The sequence below is a fragment of the Hetaerina americana genome, unplaced genomic scaffold, assembly GCF_022747635.1.
Source record: "Hetaerina americana unplaced genomic scaffold, ioHetAmer1.1.p SCAF_5, whole genome shotgun sequence".
Classification (NCBI taxonomy): Eukaryota; Metazoa; Arthropoda; class Insecta; order Odonata; family Calopterygidae; genus Hetaerina; species Hetaerina americana.
The window spans coordinates 31,347,746-31,374,055 of record NW_027287095.1 but is presented as its reverse complement, the minus strand read 5'-3'; the positions used below and the strand labels follow the sequence as shown (position 1 = coordinate 31,374,055).

Below are 26,310 nucleotides of genomic sequence, written 5' to 3'. Positions count from 1 at the left end.
AATTACATCGTGAAAAACGATTTCTTTCACGATATCATGGAGAATAACCAAAAAGAGAAAGAGGAGTAAAACTGAGCATTTGATATTCTAAGTTACCGATAGACAGTTTTCGAAAATTATTCATCCATTCAAAGATTTGGAGGCCTAAGTGAAGAAAGGAAACCCTTAAAAGGATCTATGAAACCGTCTAAGAAACTCATCATAGGGAAAACTGTCTAATGGAATACTTAAAGTGTTTTGGGCGGTATAGATGGAGGAAAAGAATGAAATAGAAGAGGGGCTGATCGAGTAAAAATAAGTTAAATAGGAACTTAGGAAGACGAAACAAATTTCAACAGGTCCACCATCATGTATAAACCCTTCAATGTTTCCACAAAATTTACTAAGTAAAACTGAAAATGAAATTCATGATAAAATCCAGAAAATATTGAAGGAGTGAAATACTCAGGTTTATTGCAAAAATTCCTATTAAAATAAATTGGAAGATACGCTGCTACTCTTTAAAATATTTTTTGGACATAAATCTGATTGAAACGCCTCTGTAAGTCAATTCCGGGAAAAAAACAAGAAACACATAAACGCACAAAAGCTGAAATCAGGCAAATAACGGATGAAATAAATGAAGAATTGAAATGGATACGTTTTAACTTTGGCTATGCCAATTAACGCAATTGAGGCAATAAGAAACTTTTCATAATTCAAAACTAAAATTAATTTTTTAAATATTTTTCTTCAGCTGTTGTACTCGACATTTCATTCCCTTGGTGGAGGTGAACTTTAAAAGCCACGGAACGGGATTACGTTCCAAAGTTTGGAACGTACAATCATTCAATGTATTTGTTTCACATTACTTTACCTCTGCGTCTCTCGACAAGATATTAACCCAAATAAATTTCTTGGAAACATTATATAAGGGAGAAATACATTTTGAGTATTTCATAGAAAAGGAATACCACATACACTCTCCTTGGCAATGGATAAGAGACGAACACAAATTCCAAGATCGCCTAGACTAATTGATAAGAGAGGGAAAGGGTCTGTCTCTTGTAAGACATCCCAGAAACCGTGCGAAGCACAGATGACAGCATATATTTAAAGGCCCTGCCTTATGAATAACTGCAATAAACGTTGTTATATGATACGACAAGTTATGAATGATTTTATGTCGGCCTTGCTAATCTGGTGGGTAACTCGCAGGTTAACACGAATAACATGGGTGTTATGCAACCTAAATACCATTTATTTTTAATTAACTGTTAATAGAGAGAAATGAAATATTTTCATTAAAAAAACTTATGATGATGGTGATCTGATATTCCACCTAACAGATAAATAGCGGGTAAGTATGCATGAAATATTTAACGCTACGACTTGTCTTCTTTAGCAATTGAATATTGTTACACCTCAACCGTGGCTATGTTAAAGTCAAGCATATTCGGTGGGATGGCATTTTCGGGAATAAGAATGTCAGATCGGATATATAATTATGTCGGATGGTGAGACAGACGTTTAAGTGTATCCTCACACAAACAATAATAATTAATTAACCCATAATGCAATTAACCTAGGTGCGCATACGTAAACGCTTGTTATAATATATATTCTACAGTAAAATATTTCTACACGACACCAGGATTAAGATAAGTAATATATTCAATAATGCCTTCTATGAATAGTTAGCTGTTGAGTACGCTGTACTACCTTGGTCAAGCATCTCATCATGTTCACAGATTTCTCACTGAAACTGCTGAGACACTCTAGGACACTAGGTCCTGCTATGCAGCACCCAGTGTCCTGGATTTCGTAGGTACTAGGTTCCAAGACCTTATATTTAATAATTTATGGTCACAAGAAACCACAGATAGTGCTGAACAGGGTGACGTTATATTGGACATATTTATTACATATATATTGGACATATTTATATACATATGGGAAAATTTGATTGATAAATGTGATCATGATCATTTTCTCCCCTTATTAGCAATAACAATTAATCTGCGATATATTTTGACGTCGATAATGGACATTATAGCAATGGGAACTTGACAGCAAGGGAGGAATGAGTGTACTAAAGTTAACAATTAACTCAAAGGTAAACTACCCACAACAAGTGATTACCAACCAGTGAGCCTGTTGTACTCGCACACTTCTTTTTATGTGGACTTAAAGAATTTTAAGATTCTTTCCTTGTCATTTCATTTAAAAATACACATTCTTTGGTAATGGTTTTGATACCAATACAGGCTCAGTATTACGTTACATTAAAGATGAACACGCAATCCGTTATCGTAAAATTCATATATCAGTAAATAAATAAAAGTAAAAAAGTGAATGTCATAAAAGAGTAGATATAAACACTTACCGTACATGCATAGGCAATATCATATACAAGCGCATATTCACATACTTGTGCATACGTAATAAATTCTCAAATACGAATCGAACGGGATGGTGGCACCAAAGGAGATGAAGTTGAACTGGGTTCGAAGGGAAAAGTACTGGAGGGAAATTGGTGAAGGGAAGAGGTGCGGTTAAACGGGGACGGAGGGTGAGTAGGGAGAACGCACAGTGGAGGATGGCTTGCGCGGATGTTTCTATCGCGTCCCCGCTTCGGTTCTCTTGCCACGAACACAAGGACAAGATTACTGGCACACGTCACACTTGAGCACTCACAAATGTAAGTTCCGATATTGTTCGCTCGAAGCCCGGTAGCGGAAATCGTTTCCCCAGATGGATTCATTCGTCTACATTTTTATTCCGATCGATTCTGTTATCGCCGTCGCCTGGTATTAGAAAGAGTGACGGAGAGAATTGGGGGAGGCACCTTACTCACGTGCTGCGATGCACTCAGTACAAGCGCACCGATCGCAGACGAACGCAGCGAGGGAAAATCGTGGAAATAAAGAATGCCTTAAAATATCAAAACGCTGCTGTAACAGAAGAGTCCTATTTTTATTTATGCTCTGGAAATCTGCTCTGCTCAAAGAGGTACCAAGTTCCATTTGTGTGCATTAATCACTTTATTTTTATAACTCATGACGGTTTCTCATATATATTATCCTGGAAGGTATCCATTACCGTCACCCGAAGCCGCGAGGCCAACCAAATTGGAACACGTTTTCCCGTGAGAATTGTATCCTAGAGATGCAATACCCCGCGAAGCATAACTGTCTCGCGGGTTGCGTTTGCGTCCTACCGAACCGCAATATCGAGACAACCTCCCTCTCCTGGGATTCCTAAGATTTTATCTGGCCTCCAGGATTATCCATATCGCTGGGTGCTACCAACGGAACTTAGTTCCAGACGCCAAAGACTATCATGCAGAGAGAATATTTTGCATAAAATACAAAGGCAGTGGGAACACCTCACCAAAAAAATAATGAAGTCTTCTACACTCTGGCTTAAAGGGTGAAGTAAACTCTCCGCGCAGAAATACTATAAATACACTTAGCAGAAATAAAAAAACACGTTCCAATACTAACAAGACTAACTTTTAAACAACTGCTGCAGTTATACAGTATTAGTTCTGCTGTTAGCCCATACTGTAAAGTAGATGTTCTTTTATAAAGGGTGGATATAATAAACTACGCGGTTGATAACTTAGAGGTCGATAATACGATACATAACAGCCAATGTTATCCACTGGGATAAGCAACCTATTTTTTCATTTTCTTAGTGAAGGGGGACTATGAAAAATAGCATTGAATTTACGCATACGTATAAACATGTCCAATCTGTCTAAGTAATTTTCAATGAAAATCTGATTGAAATCTAGAAATCATCATTTAGCACGATATGTTACAATGCATATGGTGATAAACTTATCTTAGTATAGGGTTACGGCATTTGAAAATAGATTAAGATTGTGAAATTTTATTTTATAAGATAAACATTTTATAATTAATGGTAAGTGAACATTGACATATGATTCCTTTGACACATATCAAACACAAAAGTATGTAAAATTCAACCTAGACATAAACAACAGGAAGAATTAGGCGATATTTTGAATATATTCACATAATTTTTTACATATATACCGAAAAAATAACATTAATCATTGTAAGGTGTGCCCAAGAAAAATATTTACGAATAAAACAAAAAATAGTAATGGTTTCATAGAAAATACAGCTAATCATTCAATGAAAATGTATTTCAACTGTTCATCTTGACAACAGTATAAAAAGAAACGTGCACTTTAATCCCCAAATGTACAATTTATTTGACCCTACCGCGTTTTGCTGCAGCATAGAATGACAAAATCTCGAAATAACCGAGCGAAGGTTAAATAAATATGTGGAAATTGCAGTATACGGTTTTTGAATATCTTCTATGATGATATATTTCAACAGACTGAAGCCTCATACCTGATGATAAATAAGTTTTGGCTTGTATTTTTGACTCAGTTAGGATTCTTTATAAGTAATATCCAAATTAAAATAAATGTCATTGTTTTAAAGACTACAGCTTTAAATATCAATTAATCATAATAAACTAATTCACGAACTTTTTTCCTATTAATTCAGGCGTAGTTGCGGTTATCGTATGTTAGCTTTCTTGGAGTGTTTAAATAATATATACAGATATTGTACTCGGGGAATGTGAAACAGGTAGAATGTTCTTTTTATCCACGATTCCAAAAACTTTTAAGCACTAATAAGTGACAGTAAAGATAGCGAAATGTTTAAAGAACTTTTCAGAAACCGAAATAGCTCCAAAGGGATACAGCCATCTAAGCCCATCGATTGTATTGTGACAGACACGCAATGGAGTCCTGGATTCGCTCAACAGATTGGGATGACAGGATAATTAATTATGAACGAGGTACTCGCCAGAATTTTCGAGTGTACGTGCGGGCTGTGTACGGATCACCTTCGGATGGAGACTGCTCGAAGCATGTGCACGGGCGAATGTCGCATACCCACGGTCTCACTGCCGGCGACGCCTGGACCTCTTTTTTATTCCGCGCGTTATTTGAAAACACGCCCGAGGCAAAAGGCCATCCGAATAGCAAAAAAAATGAAACAAACGAGACGAAAAAAATGGTGAGGGATCTGACGCACGAGGTCTCTCCTCTTCCCCTCCTAGTTTTTAAAACCAGGAGATCTAATCCCTGAGACGAGTTCCTGGCGACTGGAGGGTTGATTGATGAACTCGGCTCGCTCGAGGCGAGAGATCCTCGCATGGGAGAGAGGGAGGCGAAAAAAGGAATAGAGGAAGAAGAAAGATGGCGTGAGGTGTTGAGAGCGAAGCGGAGTATGCAGCACGGTCTCTTTTTAATGGCTTACGAGAAGTTAACGACACAGCCTTTAGAAGGTTTCATAATCAGGACTGTGGGCATTGTCACCGCCTTCACCTTCCTTTCTTCCCACACGCCGGGGGATAACGATTGGAGAATACCGTTACAAAAAGGGGCACAATGTCGAACCAAAGAATATGCACAGTGGAAACCGGAGGCTATTAACGAAAAATAAGTGTTCCACGGCGCAAATGGTTTTGTAACAAACTCTACTGTGCGACAAAATGACGTTTTATTTTTTTAAATCTTCGCAACCAGCCGAAACCTCCAGGAGGAATGAGTTTTTATTCAACAGAGAAAGAGTTATGCGTGCGATTATGAACCCAGTATTACCACTAATGCCGGTATTTGTGAATTTACGCTAGAGCAGGACGTAAGTACAAAGATTAACGACGGCCAGGAATCAGTTTCGTGTCTAAACCGCACATGGGTGAAAATATCCTTTAATGTTATCTACAGTCGAAATAGCCATGTAAATTAAATGTCATATTTTTTCAATTACTGTATTTATAGGGTATTGGAAGGTTAGAATAAAGCCTAGTTAATACAAAATAAATCCCGGGCGAAATAAACAAAAACATCCAACTGAATCATCAGGGCAGGTTTGGTGAAAGTTTAGAATTTTATAGGATTAAAAGAGAAATTCCTAGAGAAAAAGTCACTTCAATTCCAAAAACCACGCTTTTGAAGCTAAATTGTAATTTTATTATTTTTTTTTAAGTTTAGTATTAATTAATATTAAAATTAAATATTTCCGACAAAAACCTTGTTGCACTGGATCAAAAATTTTAAAGACTGAACATATGCATGTAATATACGTAGTATCTCCATTATAAGGGCTGTCAATGTACAATTTAGTCTTAAGAAATTTCAGGATTTGTACCATTTGATTTCTTTTAAATTTTTTTTCTCCATCACAGGATTTAATATGGATTAGAGATTCGCATATATTGTCCAGAAAAATCTGTTATTCGCCCATTTAAATAAATTAAAATATTGAAAACGCGTTTTTCCTGAGCGGTCCTGAACCAAAAATCTCGTGGCAAAAATATAAAATCCGAAATGATGACATCCATTTCGAAATTCTCACAAAATCTACTGTAACCTGAGAAATGTTTCCATCTGGCGCTCCTGCGTTTAATATTAAATTTAGGCCGATTTATTAATACTGGAATAAAGTTTCACTTTATATGTTAATTTATATAAAATGTCGGAATTTTCTGACTGCATTTATAAAAATTCCGAGTTATCCAGTTCTGAATTAGGAGAACGAGAAAAATTGAAGTAGGTGAAATTCACTTTTGGAAATGGATTAACTCAGTACGCGAATTATTTATCGGGATATTGAATTTTGCCGGACCACGCAGAACAAAATGAAGCTCTCACATTGGTCACACAGTGACTACGCAATATAGAGATTTAGTGGTATGCTATAGTATTATACATACTTTTATTGCTTTACGTTTATATAATATGCCTACCGCATAAAACCCACTCAATCTTTTTTTTTAAATATGTAATAAGAGGAAAATATGATTTAGGTGCACTCATTAGAGCCATGCCACCGAATTTGCGTTCAAATCTCACTACTTTATTTAGTTATATTACATATAGATAAACACACTCATATTCATAAAAATATTTTTACTTGGAAAGTAAGACACGGAAGTAAACAATGTATTGAATTTACGTCTTTAAGTCTAAAAATTTATGAATTCATGACACTAAAACTACAATTAATTTCATTAGTGCAATTATTTATCATATATACATTGATGAGAATGGTATAATAATTTTCCACAAATTTCCCATACGGAGACGAAGAACGAACTTTAAAATGTTATGTTACATTTTGGAAATACAAAGACATACAATTTAACTTTAGAGCATTATCCTATATTGAATATTGAAAAAATTAATGTTTGAAACTTTTTAAAGCACTTCTATTGTAATTGTAAAAGCTGCGCCTAAATGAAATTGAGTTAGCACATTGTGAGTCATGTTTCAGGACATTTTTTCTAAAAATTTTAAATTTCAACCACAATCTTTGACCCTTGATTTGACGCGTGAGATTAAGCACATTACACTCTTATCTTACTTGCAAAGAGCTGTGAATTCTCCGGATATCTTTGCGGGATTTACTAAGGAGAGAAGGATAGGATCAACTGAGAACTCCATGTTGCGACAGGTAGCAAGTCTTAGCACAAAGAAAGTAACCTATCGCGGTCCCGGCAGCCGCTAAAGGCATGAATCACCTTAGCTTTCGTTTGAGTCGAGGTCGACATTTGAACAAAAGATCGCAACCACGCACAACTGAGAACTTGGGGCTCTTAGGAAATATCAACTCGGGAGTGGAAAGAGTCCGAATGGTTCCTTGGTCGAACTTTGAATTTTCAATTACAGCGTAGTGTCACGTACCGACTTTAGTTCTCTAGTCTGAAGTTAGATAAACGCTGTGAATGGTAGCAACTGGAAAATATTACGCACAGCTGGCATATAAAAGAAGAATATATGTATATATAAACATAATATATAATGTGATATTCATGAACCTGTCTGATTCCTCTTTATGTGCCTAACTATCCTGAATCGTGGTGAATGTCTGCTAGACTTTCTAGACGTATCTCGCGAGAAACTTTCAGGTTTACACATCGATATTCAAGATCTGAAATCATATTTTTAGGCTGAAGTGTGAGCCATTCAGTGGAAGGTTAAACGCAATTTCAGCTGCCGAGATCAATCAACTCTTGGCTACAAATTAAAAAGGTACAATGGTGAGGGAAATGAATATTTCAGAGTGATTAGAAAAGAACGACAATTCCCCTACAGTGAAGGACGAAGAAAAAGCTATCGCAAACATAGGGAAGGTATATAATAATAGTTGCTAGAACTACGAATAGTTGATTTTTAGAATAGTATTTGATAGAGGTAGGATTTATTGCCGCGATAATAATACAATGGGCTGGCATCGGGGATATTTTCAGGAGTTCGAATGCTAACAAAGTCCTTTTCAAAATATCCTTGTGTTGCCCGTGGTTTTCAAAATATTTTAAAACTTGAGATTATCTCTGGGTACAGGGTAATAATCTGAAATTGAGTTTTTAACTCTCTCGTCAGTGCGTCAGATCTACCCATTGGGCTTCCACACCTCTGTTTAGGAAATAAATTTGAAGATACTTTTGTAAGACAGGTAAAGTAGAGCTAAGATAAAAAATAATTAAACATTACCGAAAAAATTAATGTAACCGAAAATGGTTAGCAAAAGAATAACACAAAATATTAAAAGCATTTGACATACCAAAGAAAAGGTATGCAATGTACTTCTGCTTATGATGCAAAAATGTATAACTTATAAGTTCATACGATACATTTTCAATACTATACAATTTCATTTAAGCAACTGAACTATTTAATATCAATTGGTTTTAACAGACAATTTGAACAAATAACATTTATATAGTCCTTTAAAAAGATTTTAGTAAAATGAATTTGTATTCGACAAACTATTAAAGGGGAGGTTTTCTAAAACCCTTTCACCGTGTATTTTTTGCTTACGAAGAGATATATGCAGGCTTTAGGTGAAATTTTGAATTCACGAAAATAAATATCCCATTGAAAAATCGGCTTGGAACAGACGTTTTTGTCATATCAAGTAATATTTGAATGCAGTTCGGAAAAAAATCCTCCCTCAACTTTTAGTATATCTCGAGAAAGAAGACTTCCCCAGGGAGTACGGGAGCCTGATAGCATTGGCAAGAAAATCCCCAGTAAACAAACACACATTGCAGAGAGTGCCGTAGATATTCAAGGTTCCATCTGACTCGTAATGCGTGCCCTCCCAACGCCGCCCGTTTGATATCAAACGGAGATGCTGCGGCAATCGGCATAAAGTAAGGCCGAAGTTGAGATCGAATGGTAATTCTTATCTCCGGGGCCTGCGCACGTGAGGCCTTCCATTCCGAACGCTGCTGATGGTCGCTTCCCTTCCGATACCCGCTCCCCTCCTGATCCTTATCCCCCTTCATCCTTTTGGGATCCACTGAGGTTGATAACACAAGTTTTCTTTTTCCCCCATGGGGAGAAAAATGGGGCAGTGAGAGGAGCGCTAAAGGCTGAAAAATATCGGGAACCGAGTCAAGCCGACTCGAATTTCCGCAGTGAATAAAATTCAGGTCACTAACAATCAAAAACGGGAACACTAAAAAAAACACCTAGGTAAAAAAAATAGGATCTCCTAGTACGCTGTCACATTTGTCCATACTCCCAAAGTTACGGTGAGAATTACTGGAATTTCATTGCTTATACGTTTTACTGAAACGGTATTGCAATCGGTTTTCTCCATATATTCCGCCCTTAAAATGTCATGATCAAGGTAGACGAACCCGGAAGCGACCGCAAATTTTGACACAAGGCTGAGGGACTTACATGTAGGAAGTATATTTATGGTTTAGAGCGGGGAAATAAAAAAATTAAGCGTCAAAATTTTCCTGAGAGAAAATTTTGTCCCGTCTGCATTCAAGATAACTTAGGACAAAGTGAATAGTTTGAAAAATTTAACTCGTAATACTCGAAAGATTATAACAAATAAAAAATGTAAAACAAACGAAAACTCTTGGCGAAATTAACCGAAGCAATAAATTAAAGACATACTTTTTATTAAGAGTGTTTTAAGAAAATATAATATGAACGAAACGGGTATTTCTTTTGAGAAGAAACAGTCTAAATTAACTTCAGAGGAAGGCATTCCGTTATTTGCTACAATCATGCAAAAGAGGTGAAATTCACAGGAAAGAATTTAATTTTTTAAGCTAGGTACCAAGAACTAAAAGCACTATAGAGACAGGTAGAAGAAAATATCACGTAGCAGTGCCTCAGCGGATTTGTTTTCTGAGCCGACTTAACCTAGATTTGCAACAAAATGAACTAAAGATTAATTTAATTGGAAGGTGTTATCCAGGAGTAATCGTGTGTGAAGCTCCAAGTGTGTTTGCAGTATTTTACAATACATATTGATTAAAAGATACTATGTACGCATAAAAATGGGTATGCAAGGAAAGAAAACAAGGGGCTTTTATGATCTAACATCTAAAGAGCCTCCTAAGACGAAGGCTGCTATGCTACAAATCTTCACAGAGAGTAAATATTTACTAAAGTCTGACAATTACACATTAAAGAGCACCGAGGGGTGAGTAAAAGCACACATTCCACGGACAGGATGTTTTAATAAACACGCACTCATCTCTATACGCCCTCCTCAGCGGTTTTTTTATTTCCATTTGATTGACAGCGATGTCGATTTTTCACTATGAGGCCTTTTTCACGATTCTAAATGGAAATCGGAACGCCGAACTACGAGGCAAAAAACCCGGTCGAAGTGGAACAGATCATGGGTCACCGCTCGGAAAGCAGGCCTTATAATTCATCAGAGATAAGGAAATCTGCGCTGTCTGTTGCTATTTTTTCGGATCATCTACTATAATTAGAAAACCCTTCAGTGAAAAAGCGCCAACAAACAACACATGACGCATTCCGCCAAGCCTCTTCCGTACGCATACTTAGACAGCTCATAGTATTTGGATTATTCAATAAAAAAATAGCCAAACACATGTTAGTGATTCAAAAGAAAGTGAAAAATATATACATAATGCATAAGTGTTTTTGCAAAGGTTTTACGTCAAATTGCAGATATATCAAAAAAATTGTAGATATTAAATTTTATATTCATAGGCTGGTTCAAGTTAGAATAATGGTGGCAGTGAAAGAAAAAATAAATATAAGGATAGCATGTAATTTCATATATTTTTCTATGAGTATGTAAAAAAATGAAGTTCAAACTTTGAGTGAGAAGTAGGAGATGCAAACGTTCCTTGTTTGATGGTAACTAAGGAATTAATAAAATAAGATAATTCATCAACAGCTGGAATCGCGAGATAAAATGATTCCGAGTGCAAGATCATACGTGAGTTCTCTTCCCTACACAGGGACGGTCTAAAACCTGAATTCAACCAAAATTTTCACCCGAAATAATCCCATTAGACTAATTCAATCAAAGGGATAGGGTTATATGGGGGCACATGCACATTAAAATAGCCAAAAAGGAACCGAAAGACTCCTTTTGGAAACTAGTCCGACGCGAAACAGCTGCGAAGCGACTCGAGTCCGTTACGGAACATCAGCGAGAAATCGGTGGGAGACAGAGTGACAAAGGGAGAGTAATAGGGGGAGCGAAGGGCGGGAGGGAGAAAATTCAGTCTGGAATTCAACCCCGGTACATTTATTTTGGTCGACATGGGGGGATGAATAATGGAAAGTTAAAGCGGCAAGCATCGGATGTGGCGCCGGGATGAAACAAAAAGCAGCCGAGAGAAGGGCGCCGGGCAGTTAGTCATAGGCACGTCAAGAGAGCGGCACATGGCTTAGATTATGCGCCCTTTGTCCTCCGGTTTATCACGGCCAGGTGGGACGCGGATGAATATTTGAAAAGAGCAATGAGCGAAAGAGGGAAGGGTAGATACGCACCTGCCTTTTAACGCTTCCCTTTACCCTCACAAGCGTGAGACGGAAGTCTAGGAGACTGTTGCATATTCGTTACTATCAGAGAATTCTTTCCCAAAACCAGGAAGCTTTCATCCTATTACTTAGCAATCTCCTACCTCCTGCTGCATTGCAGACATTTTATTCCTATGATACCTGGTTTTTAGCGATTTTCATGAAGGAGCGCAGAATTTTGTTCAGGACAGTGGCAGAGTTGGTCGTCTCGTACATTAAGCGATGCATAGCGAATAAAGAATAGAGTACGAAAAGTGTAGTTTCAAAGTATAATCTTTACTTTTCTCAGCTGATAGGGGAATAAGAATTTTATGGGAATGAGCTATACAGTCGTTAAGTTTCGGGATAGGTATCCATGAATCTGAATATTGTAATCGCGCGAGAAGAGATGGATTCTATTTTTTTTTAAATCAATAGCACGACAGAAAATACTCGATGGTAATATGTTATGAGTTAATAGAAAAATTATTTCTACTATATTTTTATATACTATTTTATAATTGTCTTTAGAGCAAAATTTGCCTTTCCAGGTCTTGGGCCGCAAGAATTTAAGATTTTCTTCCAATTTTTATTTTCATTTCAACGGATTTTGGTCCATCCTTATAAATTATAAAAGTAACCAAAGTATAAATACATCTTTTTGTGCCTACACTTTTTCAAAGCAAAAGATTTTTCAACAATCATGCCACAAGTGTCATAAACCCTGAAATAAGTTTGCATTATCACCTACCTTATCAGTCAATAACCAAGGTTAACTATTTAAATGATTCCCATAAGCCTTGCAATAGATTACAAAATTTTCAAATTAGCATCACGTAGGATGGCCTCGTTTATCATCTTTTATATTTGACCTGGCATAACAACGGTCACGAAACTAATACCTCGTCTCAAGAAGAGATTTGTTTAAAAGAGTGAGGCAAATTTAATTGAGAAAAGCAATATCTTCTAAATATTAAAACGCATCGGTTAGTAATAGGTAATTAATTAATACCAAGAGCTTTCAGAGCAAGAGACGTATGAGTCCCATCCGTAATCACGCCAAAAGCCCAATTATATACTATGGAATAGTAACTTTGGGATTCTCGGAAGCCTAGAAGAAGAAAATAATAATTGATGAGACCTGCTAATCTTCAAGGACCCTGGTGTCTATACTCGTAAGAGGGTGAAAATATGTTGGGAAGGTAAAACTGTGCCATATTAATTTTATCTTTGAATATCTGTACTGATGGTTCTTTTATCGGTTTTCAACAATTTATCGAAATTATTCAATTCAACTCTCCTCTACAAATACCTTAATCCCATTGGAGAAAAGGTTCACGAAATTCTCTGACCGGAAATTTCATCCCAAAATCGCTATCATTCCCAAAGCTATTATCAAGGCTAATGGAAATTTGAAAGACCACTCAGCCACATATTGGTTTTCAGAAATCTCGTATGCGTTATAAATTTAAGGCTAGCTGAGCTCACACCTTATAATCCATTTCCTGTTATTCTCAAATCATATCCGGCGCAGGCTCCAATTGGCCCGAATCCTCTCATACCTATCAGTAGGCAGTTTTGATTTCTACCATCAACGTTTATTAAATTGACGACCTTTGATCTTCCGTTCAACAGTGAGCCATTTATGTATTACTCGGATTCCTCATTCCCCAGAGAAAACAAATCCTCTTAAAATTACCATGATACTTTCATTCACTTACGTCACACATCACACTTCTTATGATCACTCTCGTTCGTACGGAAGGATATCAAATCCGATTTCACTTATTCCTACCCATTAATTAGAAATGACATTATTTTTTTATCACACTGGATCAATATCCCTTTAACCCTTCGTTTGCTAGACACTTGACAGATTGGCGCAATTTCAACAGATGAAATTCGCAACAACTCCATTGAGGGCGAGGATATCGAGGGAATTAGCTAGCGACAATAAATGACTCTTTCACCGCTTCTGTTCTCCAGCGTAGTTAACGAGTATTGTCAAAAAAAAAGGGTCATAAGTGTGGAATAAGTGGACAAAGACAAATATATTATATAATAAGCAGACGAATCGTAATTAATTTTGGCAAAAGATTTGGATTTTCTTAATTGATACTTACTTTCGTGCACACAATAACTGTTGTACATTTAGGTATGAACGTCATAAAAGGATATATATCTTTTCGATACCCATAAATTTAAAACAAATTACAATTTAGAATTTTAGGTAGCCAATCCTTTCGCACCTCGCAATGGCATTCCCCCAAAAGTTATTTTCATGACCCAAAATATTTTTTGTCTATAGGGAAAAAATAAAATATGATGAAATAACTATCCTCATTAAATATTTGTAATTCCATTACTAATAATTAAATATGGATAAAAGAAAAAAATACAAGTTGTAGATTTACCAATGCTATTAAATTTTGAGTCCTTGGCTTTAATGCAAAAAAGTGAGTTACAATGCTATTATTTATGTAGCTCAGTTTATTTTCATTTGACATGAGGAATAGTTTTCTCGTCATATGCGCTCCGAACGTCCTCCATTTTTTAAAGCAGAAACTCAATTTCATTTGCTTCTTGAACATAAAAACAACTGGATGATTTAAAATTCCCAAGTCATCAAAATAATAAAATACAAATAATTCCTGATTAAATGTTGAATTACATAAAAACAACGAAAAATAACAATATAAGGATGGCGAGGATTATTTATGGGATAGTGATAGATTTGGCAACCTAGACAGGAGGCCTAATTTCTGCCAGTGATAATAGAGAATAGAGTAAAGAACGCAGACACAAAATCAAGAGAGTTCCTGTCACTTTAAAGTGTGCCACCAACGTTTCATGGGTACGTGAAGCTACCCGACACTTCTTGAAATCCCAAGAGCTCACAAAATTTCACCAACTTCTCGCCAAAGTGCGAGATACAAAATGCCATATTTGCATAGAAAAATATTTTCATCGTATCAACTCAAATACCCAATCCCTATGTGCCTAACCGCCTACGGTGCCAAATATCTCCCCCATCATAAAATTCGGTCCCCTTATTTGTTTTATCACACCCCTAAATATTGCTAGAAACAATCACCACCCTTAATCTCACGTCCAATTCCATTCTTTTCCCAGTTCCACGCTTACGCTTACTGCCGAAAGAAAACTGTTGGCAGTTGCTACGATTCAATCGTCTTTCACCTTCCTTACACGGACAGCTGCTTCAATTTAAAGCAACAGATTAATCACGCATTGAGTACTTTAAAGTTCCACTATCATCTTTCTTCCACCAAAAATGTATTCCACTGCTCTTCCAACCCTTTCCCCTCCCCTTCCAAAATACTTCCCTTCCCACCTGTCCATCCTACGTCGCCGTAATTCCCACCTACTTGCTGGAGGCGCTCGTGTTACCGAAAAATTTTAAAAAGGCAACGAGTCCCCATTTTTCTATTTTTAATTGCCTGCGTTTTTCATGTGCCACACAAAAAACCATTTTATATTGTAGCACTTGTAACTTTTAGTTTGTAGATCCACACATCGTTAGCATATGCGTGTGCATACGTATATATGGTAACGATGTGCGTATCTCGACTCGGCAAAACTGACGAAAGTTACAATGTAAAGTAGTTAACGCATGTTTCCGAGTGCGTGTGTATATATATATACACACACGCACACTAACATATATATATACATACACACACTGTATGTATATATATATATATATATATATATATATATTTATATATAATGGGCTGACACAATATAACACAAATAGAAAAGAATAGACACATTTAAAAGAACACTCACACGGTAAATTGTTCGAGCTTTCGGCCCTCTCAGAGGCCTTCTTCAAGAGAGATTTCAAGAAGGCCTCTGAGAGGGCCGAAAGCTCGAATAATTTACCGTGTGAATGTTCTTTTAAATGTGTCTATTCTTTTCTATTTGTGTTGTATTGTGTCAGCCCATTATTGTGCCGCTCGTGTGAGTTATTCTTTACAATCGTGATATATATATATACTACCTTGAACAAAAAGTTCCCGGAATAACCACCGTGTGGCGCTCCCATCGTTCCGATTTGAGTTCTGTTTTTTTTGTTAAATTGGTACATCTGTTGTTGATATTCCCTTTAAATCTTAGTGTCATAACTTGACATTTGCAAAAGTTACGTAGCCAAGAGTACATCTATCTCTGTGTGTGTTGGCGATTTTTTACAATTTCAGAAATGGATTTAAATTTGCAACAACGAACTTGTATTAAATTTTGCGTAAAAAACGGATTTAGTGGCGCACGGACGTTGGAAATGTTGGAAAAGTGTTTCGGCAACGATTCTCTAAAAAAAACGGTCGTTTACCAGTGGCACGAGCGGTTCAGAAGTGGTCGTGAGTCAATCGAAGATGATGAACGCAGTGGCAGACCATCGACATCGAAAGTCGGTGAAAAAATTGATAAAGTAAAAGAAATGTTGGTCAATAACCGCAAATTAACCATCAGAGAAATAGCGGAGGACTTGAACATTGCCTATGGATCCGCCCAAGACATTGTGGTTAATGATTTGGGTTTCCGTTGTGTAGCAGCAAAGTTGGTGCCAAGAGACCTCAATTTCATGCAAAAAAGAGACCGTGTTGACGTCGCAAAAGACATGATTTGCGAGGCTGAATCCGATCCCACATTCATCAAAAGGATCATTACTGGAGACGAGACGTGGGTTTATGAGTACGACACGCAATCCAGACATCAGGCAAGTGAATGGCGTTCACCAAATGAGCCGAGACCAAAAAAACCACGTCGTTTTCAGTCAAAAAAGAAGGCAATGCTGACGGTTTTCATGGATTACAACGGTGTAGTGCATCATGAATTTTTGCCAGAAGGCCAGACAGTAAACAAAGAGTATTATTTGGGCGTTATGAGACGTTTGCGTGAAGCAATTCGCCGAAAGAGACCAGAAATGTGGGCAGAAAACTCGTGGATTTTGCACCATGATAACGCACCGTCGCACAGTGCTATCATTATTCGTAATTTTTTGACGAAAAATGCAACAAATACCATCCAACAGCCACCGAATTCACCTGATTTGGCTCCCTGTGACTTCTTTCTGTTCAATCGAGTTAAAAAACCATTACGGGGAACGCGTTTTAGCAGCCGAGAGGAAGTAATGGAAAAATCGCAGGAAGCACTGATGGACATACCGAAAACCGACCGTAACTTTTGCAAATGTCAAGTTATGACACTAAGATTTAAAGGGAATATCAACAACAGATGTACCAATTTAACAAAAAAAACAGAACTCAAATCGGAACGATGGGAGCGCCACACGGTGGTTATTCCGGGAACTTTTTGATCAAGGTAGTATATATATATATCCGTACACACATGTATTTGTATGTATACATACAAAGTTCACATTTTTCCTAAATATAATCACTCAACGTGAGGAAAGAAAGAATGTTGTCACACTCACGGACGGTGGGCATAAGGCCCGAGAGCGACCCCTTCTTTGACCCATGACTCTCTGCTGCCGGTGAAAGGGCACCTCCCTGACATCAAACGCCAGCCGCCGTTCTTGAATGTCCCAACAATTTTTTTTCAATCATTAAATACATTTTTTTTTATTCTACGTCCTTATCTCTTCGCCTTCTCAGCCACTTACCATATAAGCTTCACTCTTCGGCCACTCCTATCTTTCTTTGTGTTTTTTGATGGGAAATTTCTGAAGTAAGAGGTGCGCAACAATGAGAGGAAATAGATCGTGCCACTGGGACCAAGAAGCCAAAAATAAGAAAATTAGCGAAGGGAACGTGCAAATTGAAAGAGCGAGGAAGGAGAAACGGTGCTGGAACTTTGAATACTACTTTTCTTAAGTAAAATACTTTCAAAAGTTCTCGCCGAATTGACTTGCCAGAATCTAAGGCTTGCAAGTACTTTTTATATCCATTTCTAGCATCGATAAGTATTTCAGCTTAAACTAACACAATTATTCAGTGTTACATCTTCCACTATTAGTAATAACAATCGTGAAAAATACCAGAACTAACGATGATTTGCGTTCAAATAACTCGGGATCCATAAAATACCAATCATAATAGAAATCGACAAATAATTTTTGTTTTCACTTAATATCAAATATTATCACCATAGATTAGAACCTAATCTACCGGATATTATGTTTATAATAAGTCTTCTAATTTGACACATGATAAAAATATCGCACTGTACTTTTTACGTTAGATGTTTTGAAATTTTAGTCCCGTGGTAAACGCTAGAATACATTCGTGAGTAGAAACAGTAGGGTTCAAGCCCTTTTCCGTATTGATTAAAAAGTCTGACGCAACAAAATTATAATGTAATGACATTAACCAACGCGGTTAATACTTGATTTTTCTGCCAATTCAGGTGTGATAAGGAATAATTAGCACTATTGTCAGCAGAATCAATTGAGCCGTCAAATTTCGGCTTAGGATAAATGTTTTGATTCAAAGACGAATTTGTGACAGCATCTATTACATTATGCCTTGACAATATGGTCGTAGCAAGATAATCGTTAAAAAAAGTTTCCCTTTTGAATGAAACACTTTACTTTCGCAGGAATATAGTATAGTAGGTTTTTTTAATACAAATATTCACCAAATACGGTGGGACATGCAAATGAACTTTCGGACTGCCCGCCGTCCCGCGTCGCTCGACATGCTCGTGGAGGGGAAAAAAGGCCTCCTTTTCACTCACCCTTGTCGGGATCCCGGACTTCATCCAGCGACGTGCTGTCCGTGCTGTCTCCCGCCGTGCCCCCGCTGCTCGTCACCGCACTGCTGCTCACGGAGCCCGCCACGATCGCCGCCGTCCCCGTAGTCCCCGCCGAAGAAGGGCCTCCCGCTCCGCCCTCCCTGCCCCTGTTCCTGCCCCACGCCCAACCCCACCCGCCACCACTCGCCCCGCACACCCCCAACATAGGCTCCTCCGCACCCCCTGCCCTCGGCCCCCCGGAACCCGTCACCACCACCACACCTCCGCCCCCGCACACCCCACCGCGTCCCTCAGCCACCACCTCGAGGCCGCCCCTCGTCGCCGTCCGCCTCCCACCACCCGGCCCTCCCATCCGCCCCGCCCCTCCCCTCACCGACACTCCGTTGCACCGCACGTTGGCTGGCCTTGGTCCTCCGGGCGGCCTCTGTGGAATTCGATTAGCGGACATCAAAAGCGAGCACACGACAACAAACAACACACACGCCCACATACACAAGCGAGGACACATGCGCGCAAGCATCTCCCTTCGTCCCCTTCACCTCTCAAGAACACCCCTTCGATGAACCACCACCTAACACCCCGCCCGGCCACATGGCCCCCTTCCCCGTTGTGTAATGTCCCGACACCTTCATGGGGGACTAGGTTCCCTTTCGCTCGCGGAGAGAGTCGCAGTGGGCATTGGGACCGTATGTTCCGGTGGGGGAGGGAGAGGGGGGAGAGAGGGGGGGGGAAAGGGATGATGCCGCGGAGAGGAGGCGGCACGCGGGGATGCGACGATGATGATGACGGCGGCGGTCGGGTGTGCGATTGCCGGGAGGAAAACCCTTCGGGGACCCTCGGCGTCGGACCCGCGGACCACTGGTTGGGAGTCATCCAAACCTATTTATTCCGGAAGCGTAAGCCCTCTCGCCGCACCCCCGCCCTCCTCGTTCCCGCCGCTCTATACCTCGGGGGACGGTTTCGGTAGCGGTCGAGGAGGGGTGGGAAACATTCCACCGGGGAGGCTTCGCTCTTTAATCCACACGCATACACACACTCAATGCCATATTCACCCACTTGCGGGAAGGATTATCATTGTTATTTTTTTTTATCATCTCTAGTCGGTAAAATTAATTCCCAAGAGGAGGTGGAGTAAAAAACTTATATTTCAGAGTCAAGAAATGGCGAGCTCGGCAAAGCCATTTCTCTCTAAGAATTTGTTTTAAATGCGATTCATCGAAAATCTTGAGCTACCTTTGAGTACCACCTGAAATGAGATGGTGGCTTTTTATTCATTGGAGCAAAACCGCGGGGAGGAGTCGCCGCGTTCTGGGAGAAAAGTAACACGGCTGTGGAATAACGAAATGCTACTCGTGCTGTGTCCCGAGCGCATTTGAGAATATTTCTTTATGTTTAACATTTAAAGATGGTTACTTTATTTTATCAGACGTGTTGCCATTTCCACATTCGCTCAAAATTGACGATGAACGGTTTAAAAGGAATTTTGGGTCGTTATGCCACAGTGAACTCTTCAATGAAGTGACCTACTTTTTTGCACCATAATTGTACCAAGGAAAGTACATTTTAAAAGTACTTTTAAAGAATGATAGTTGCTGGGATATAAATTTTAAGTTTGCTGTAACAAGGACAACGATTCTTCAATTCCGTACTATTTACTTTTCTGATTCAACTAGAATGGAATTTTTGCTTGCTTTTATGATGAGATTACGAGTATTAGTATGCTTACTTCACAGCATAAAATTTTGCTTCATAGTTTTTTCTAAGTTTCTATTTTCATGGGTTAAAAACTCCAGTGGTTTCCGTAGATAATTGAGCATGTAACTAAAAAGACTCTTGTTCCCCAGAAATAATTGCATGAATGAATACATCCCAGCGGATGGAGGTGGAAAGTCGGAGGGAGGAGGTTATAAAAGTGCCAAGGAAGACCGGAAAATGGAAGTGGGTGGAGGAGATGAAAGGCACTTACAAAGGAATCGTTGAAAATTGCTTTCATTTCATATACACCATCCAGACCCTGGCACTTACTTATGCCATCGCGGGCAATGGTAGGACGTGTACCTTGGGGATTAAAATAAAGACGTAGATCTTACTGGGGGGAACAATTAGCAGTTGAGTTCCCCGGGAAAATTCTTTGATAACTCCTTAAGGCTCATAATACTATCATTTACTTGGCTCAAAAACCCAAGAAATTCTTCTTCAAAAGGGAGAGAATTGGCAAAAGTGCCTCGAAGGCAATACTGCCTTAAACGCATATTCCATTTTGCGGTTTCATCCCTGTCCGTTTTATTCGCATCAGCTATCATTAATTATCTGGCAGTAAGAAAATTAAAATCAAGACTAATTACTATATGTATGCAAACCACTATAGTTCAAAGCTGAATGAGAGAGAATCATTTTATGCCGAAGTTAGAGATTCTAAGCGAAATCAAAACCAAAAGTTAAGAAAAATCGACTGCGGAACAGATTACGATAAGGGCCAAGGTTATTTTAACTGGGTGAAGAACCCGGCCGGACATTGAGTTATACCAGTTAACACGAATTATTTTATCACAATGAAATATTGCAATTCAATTTATATCAGCGGAGATTCCGTCAAAAGTTATTGCCACCGCAAAAGCTCTTTGAATTGTCCTTTTTACCTCGCACAGTTCCTGACAACTGTAGTAGGAAACAACACGTTAAATTAATCGATTTCCCGTAAATAAAACTCTAAGGAATGCTTATTGTCGCCAATAATCATTAATGTCTGGTGACCCAACAACTGTAACATGCCAAAAGTGGTGGCTCTCAGAATAAAATGTAAAATCAGATGAATCGGCCAAGCAACATTTTACGCAACGAAGGTAGAACTAGTTTACACTGTTACCAAGAGTCTCATTTGAAATTCATCTCTAAATATTAAACTAATTAATCACACCAAAGGAAAAATTTTAAATATTTAAAAAACTTTAAATAATTAAATATTCTCCATTTGTACGTAACACACAGACTGTATAGTACATTTAATATTCTTACCTGTGTTTAGTCATATGTGTTCATATTTGACTACGTTTGACAAACGAGAAATAAAAAATGAATTTGCCGTAGTTTTGCCCTTTTTTTCACATCATTACAAATTTTGAATTTCCCAACGAAATAAACATGCTTTTGCAAACACCAACTTGAAAATAAGTGAAACATCCGTCTTATTAGAATTTTATCTTTTACACCCCTTGATATACGACATAAGAAATAGACTACATAATTAATATATAATAAAAAAACTCCATTGCACCTATTTATTCTGCTAAATTATTTAAAATATTGTACCTACACATAATATCTCCTTATCCTTCTAGACGAAAGTCATGCCAGATAAATGGATATGTTAGATAAAGGGATATAAAGGAATGAAGATTCACAGGTAAAGATAATGATGATAATGTAGTTCTTCTTTGGCGTAGTAGAGAAACTTGTCTATATCCAGATGGCTACTTCATACCATGCCTCTTAGAAATGCTGTGCTAAGAAATTTATTTTATGCAAATCTGGAGATTTTTTTATTCGGTGAGTGTTCTCCGATAAATATATATTGATGATGAAATAATACGGTACAATTTTTTTGACATCAGGCGGCGGACTGCTTCAAAATTCAACTCTTCTAAAGAAAGTCTGGGGACAGGAAGAGTGGCCCTGCAGACAGCGAAATGAAATTAAAAAGACCACCAATAATGCTTCAACCTACCCTCCTCCCCAAGGTCGTCTCTTGCAAATTTTGGCAGCGAATTTGATATGCAAAAAAAAACCTTCGACAATTCGGATTAATTAATTCATCTTAACCTTAAATGAAAGTGTTTTGTAGATGTCAGCTCACAAAAAAACTGGAATACAAAGAAAGAAAAATTGATAATTCACATGGTATCGTTATTGCATATTTTACATGGAGTCAGATCGCTAACAGTATATTTTTGGACATGGATGTAAATGACATTCTCATAAAAGCCACCTGGATTGGCCGTCACGAGGCTTTTTAATCTATTTAATCCTCTCTGAAAGAATCACGTTCCTACCATGCGCAGGCTTGTAGAACGAATCCATAGGGAAACCTCCGACAAAATGTAGTTAATGTATTTGCCATATTTTCCCTTTAACGCCTGTTTATATGTCACATGGATTCAATTTTTTTTCCTTTTGCCAGCTTGAAAGCCATGGCTTAGAAAATTATTGTTTGAAATACTAATTAGACACATTCCGATCAAATTAAAAATGATGCAAGAAAAGGATTACATTGGCGGGGAAATAAAAATTTTCTCCCAACCGCTAATTTTCTTAAATGAGTTTTAAATGTAATATTATTTTATAATGTTCTAAAGAAAATTTTAAACATGCTGATGCATATATAATGCTGCTTCGATATACAATTATAATACATTAAATTCCTATGTAAGAGGGAAATTCGAAAAAAAGGTCTCCTATTTTTTTCATGAAAAATCAAATTTATTTTCAAATTTGCGCACATTATTGGAAAGGCTGAGCATTTAGCTATTTTTCTACATACGATAGTCGCCTTGACGATCAAATACTTTTTGCATCCTTGTAAGCAGCTTTCAATATTGGCGTCGTACCTATCTCCCGCCGCGTCGCGAAGCCAACTGACGGCTGCTTCTTCGATATAAATTCATCGCCATTTAGTGGAAGTGTACGGTGAAAAGTGTATGGACATCAAAAACGTGCGGAAGTGGTGCAGGCAGTTTTTTGATGGCCAGGAGAACGTCCACGATGAGCAGCGGTCGGAGCGGCCGACTTTGCCGGAATCAATGGTGGCTGCAATTGACGAGTTGGTGCACTATAACCGGAGAATTACACTTCATGAGATAAAGGAAGGCCTTAATGAAGAGAGTGGCTACTTTTCCATGCAGAATATTGTGTCGGAGGTCCTCGGTTACCACAAAGTGTCACACCAAAGGAGTGTGTTTGGATCATGACAATGCACGTTCACATGTGTCACATGAAACAACCACCCTATTCAATGAATTCGGCGGGGATATCATCGACCACCCTCCTTACAGCCCGGACGTTACTCCAAGCGACTACCATTTGTTTCCCGACCTCAAAAAACACCTTGGACGACAGAAATTCGTCAGACGAGGAAGTGCAAGAAGCAGTCGTCAGTTGGCTTCGTGACGCGGCGAGAGAAAGGCACGACGCCGGTATTAAAAAGCTGGTTACAAAGATGCAAAAAGTAATTGAACGTCAAAGCGACTTCTATGTACTAGTATGTTGGAAAATAGCTAAATGCTCAGCCTTTCCTACGATTTACACAAAGTTGAGAATAAATTTTATTTTTCATGAAAAAATCGGAGACATTACTTTTAGAATCGCCCTTGTATTTCCATTCACCATCAATACTGAATCAACATCGACAACTTTTAGTTTCTTTAAAATAAGAAAAGGAGTAATGATGTTGTGAACCAAACTTTGTCAGTGGGTAATTCCTAAAAATAAAGCAGCGATCGGTCTGCATTCGCATAATAAGAAGAAAAATAAAAATTAGTCGGCGCTGCCCCAAACTTTGAACCGTGCGCTATCCTCCTCTAAGAGTTGGAAACAAAATTACCTTTGATATTCCTTCCACTCACGGAATTTATATTCAAAACGATCCGCTAATGTGTTATTGGCTGCAAAGGTTAGTACATCAGTGGCAAAAGCCACGCGATTGCCATTGCTTCAAGGCCCTTCGTAGCCAGCTAATTACTTTCATAGAGTAACTTTCAACGGTCTAAAAGTGCACACTGTTAATCGATTCAGTAAACTCGGTTTTAATGAGACACGATGGCACGCCTATACTCATGCTACTGTTCATCGAGCTAACAATGTGATCGAAGGAAAATTGACGAACTTAAAAGCGATAGTCGATACATAAAAAAATATAGTTGAATTACGATTCATAAACATATAGTTTAGAACTTTTCATTTGTCTTTCTTATGACAAAAAATAAATACTAAATTTGTCTCAGTTTATATCCGAATATTAAGCGACCTGATAGGGTCATTTTTTTACAGAGAACCTCTTTAAGAAATTATTATAACCTATTCTAATGATTATTTATTTCAAAAAGATCGTTTAAGATATCAGTGGTATCAGCTACTACGGCACAGTAATTTAAATGAGCTGATGTATACACTAACAAAAATTAATAAATTACAGAAAAAGTTCTTATTACAGAATGTTATCATGATATTAACCTTTAACTGACATTGCATAAACATAGAAAATGATATTGAAATGTAATGAAATAATTGACTTTGTAATTCCACACACTTTTGTGTGTGGAATTCCACACAAAGTGTGTGGAATTACAAAGTCAATTATTTCATTACATTTCAATATGTTATGCAAATTCCACAAAGTTACGCCTGAGACAACAAATTTTATAGAAAATGATATTTAAATAATATATATTCAGCCAATTTTTCCTCCAAGATGAGGTTTTATTTTATCATTCTTAATGAGGATAAAACTCCGATGATTAAGAAAATAATATTCTTATTCCTTCCAGCTGCAGAAAGTAATATTGAGCGACTTTTCCTCCCGCAAAGTTTCTCAGTCATTTTTCAGTACGTGTAATTTGGCCATAGACGGTCAACGATAGCATCAACGCCATTCCTTATCATGCTCATGCACCTATCTACTCAAAATATATTTTCCATGGATAGAGTGGACACTCAGTATGGTCAAATTGATGATGAATGGGTTTTTTTCACGGCATAGTTAAGGCAGAATAGTAAGAGTCATGGCTAGGATTTTGAAAGCTTAGTCTTTTAAGGAAATTGATAAACAAACGCGTCCCGTCAAAGGGAAGGGAGTGGTCTCTTTTTAGCATCTTGATGAATGACGACATTCATGATCAGTTATAGCACAAAAAAATTGAACACTTTTATTTCCATTTACGACTCGTTTCACCTCTCCTCGGATACGAAATCCTTAATGTCACTGTGTAAAATAGCTAGAGGTGACGTAACTCGTTTCATGCTTCATTAATCATCCACACCACGCTATTAAAGGCATGAAATCTGCCGCTGAAGAATTTTCAACAAAAAAATTTTAGGTTCTCAATCTTACATTTCACTCCAATTTGCAAAAAAAATCAGGATATGCTAGCTCCCAAATAGTGATCTCCGTGTTTTTATACAAAAATTTTAATTTGAAAAAGGGTTTAATTACATTCCATAGTCAAAAGGCGTTTTTCGAAGGGGTAGAGAGAACTATTTTTCCCATGCGACTTAACGGAAATGAAAGAATGAATTTTTCATTTCGTACCAATCGCCTCAGCAATGGAAGTTATTCTAATAAATTTTGAAAAAGGTTACAATTTTCATATTTCATAATGCTGTTTTAGGTTTTTGGATAATGTTTTCTAAAGAACGCTCCTTCCTAGCTTTCATTAATACGTATTTTAGGAACTATTATGAAAGCGATGACAGTAATCATAAATCACTCCTTTCGTAGAATTAAATCCGACAAGTTCTTTCCACGAAGGCAGAAATCGCATGCCCCTCCTCCTAATTCTGATCGTTAACAAATGCTATGAAGTCAAATGTGAAGGATTTTATAAGTTACTCAATTCTTGTTTTATTAAATCGATGAAAGAAAACAGCTGTTAAATCTCAATGAAAACTCATAATTTACCCTATAGACTTCACTTCTTAACCTGATGAATATCGGGTGATAATTATTGACTTTTTAAATTTGTTCCTTATTT

General features: G+C 37.8%; 1 protein-coding gene across 1 annotated transcript in view; it reads right to left on the bottom strand.

Moving 5' to 3' along the window:
• LOC139693585 (dipeptidase 1-like) overlaps positions 1 to 18,920 on the bottom strand; it is a 127,521-nt gene extending 108,601 nt beyond the window's left edge. The window contains exon 1 of the mRNA XM_071591798.1: positions 18,551 to 18,920. Coding sequence (XP_071447899.1) covers positions 18,551 to 18,920 — 370 coding nt within the window. The remainder of the gene's footprint in view (positions 1 to 18,550) is intronic.
• Positions 18,921 to 26,310: the final 7,390 nt, after the last annotated feature.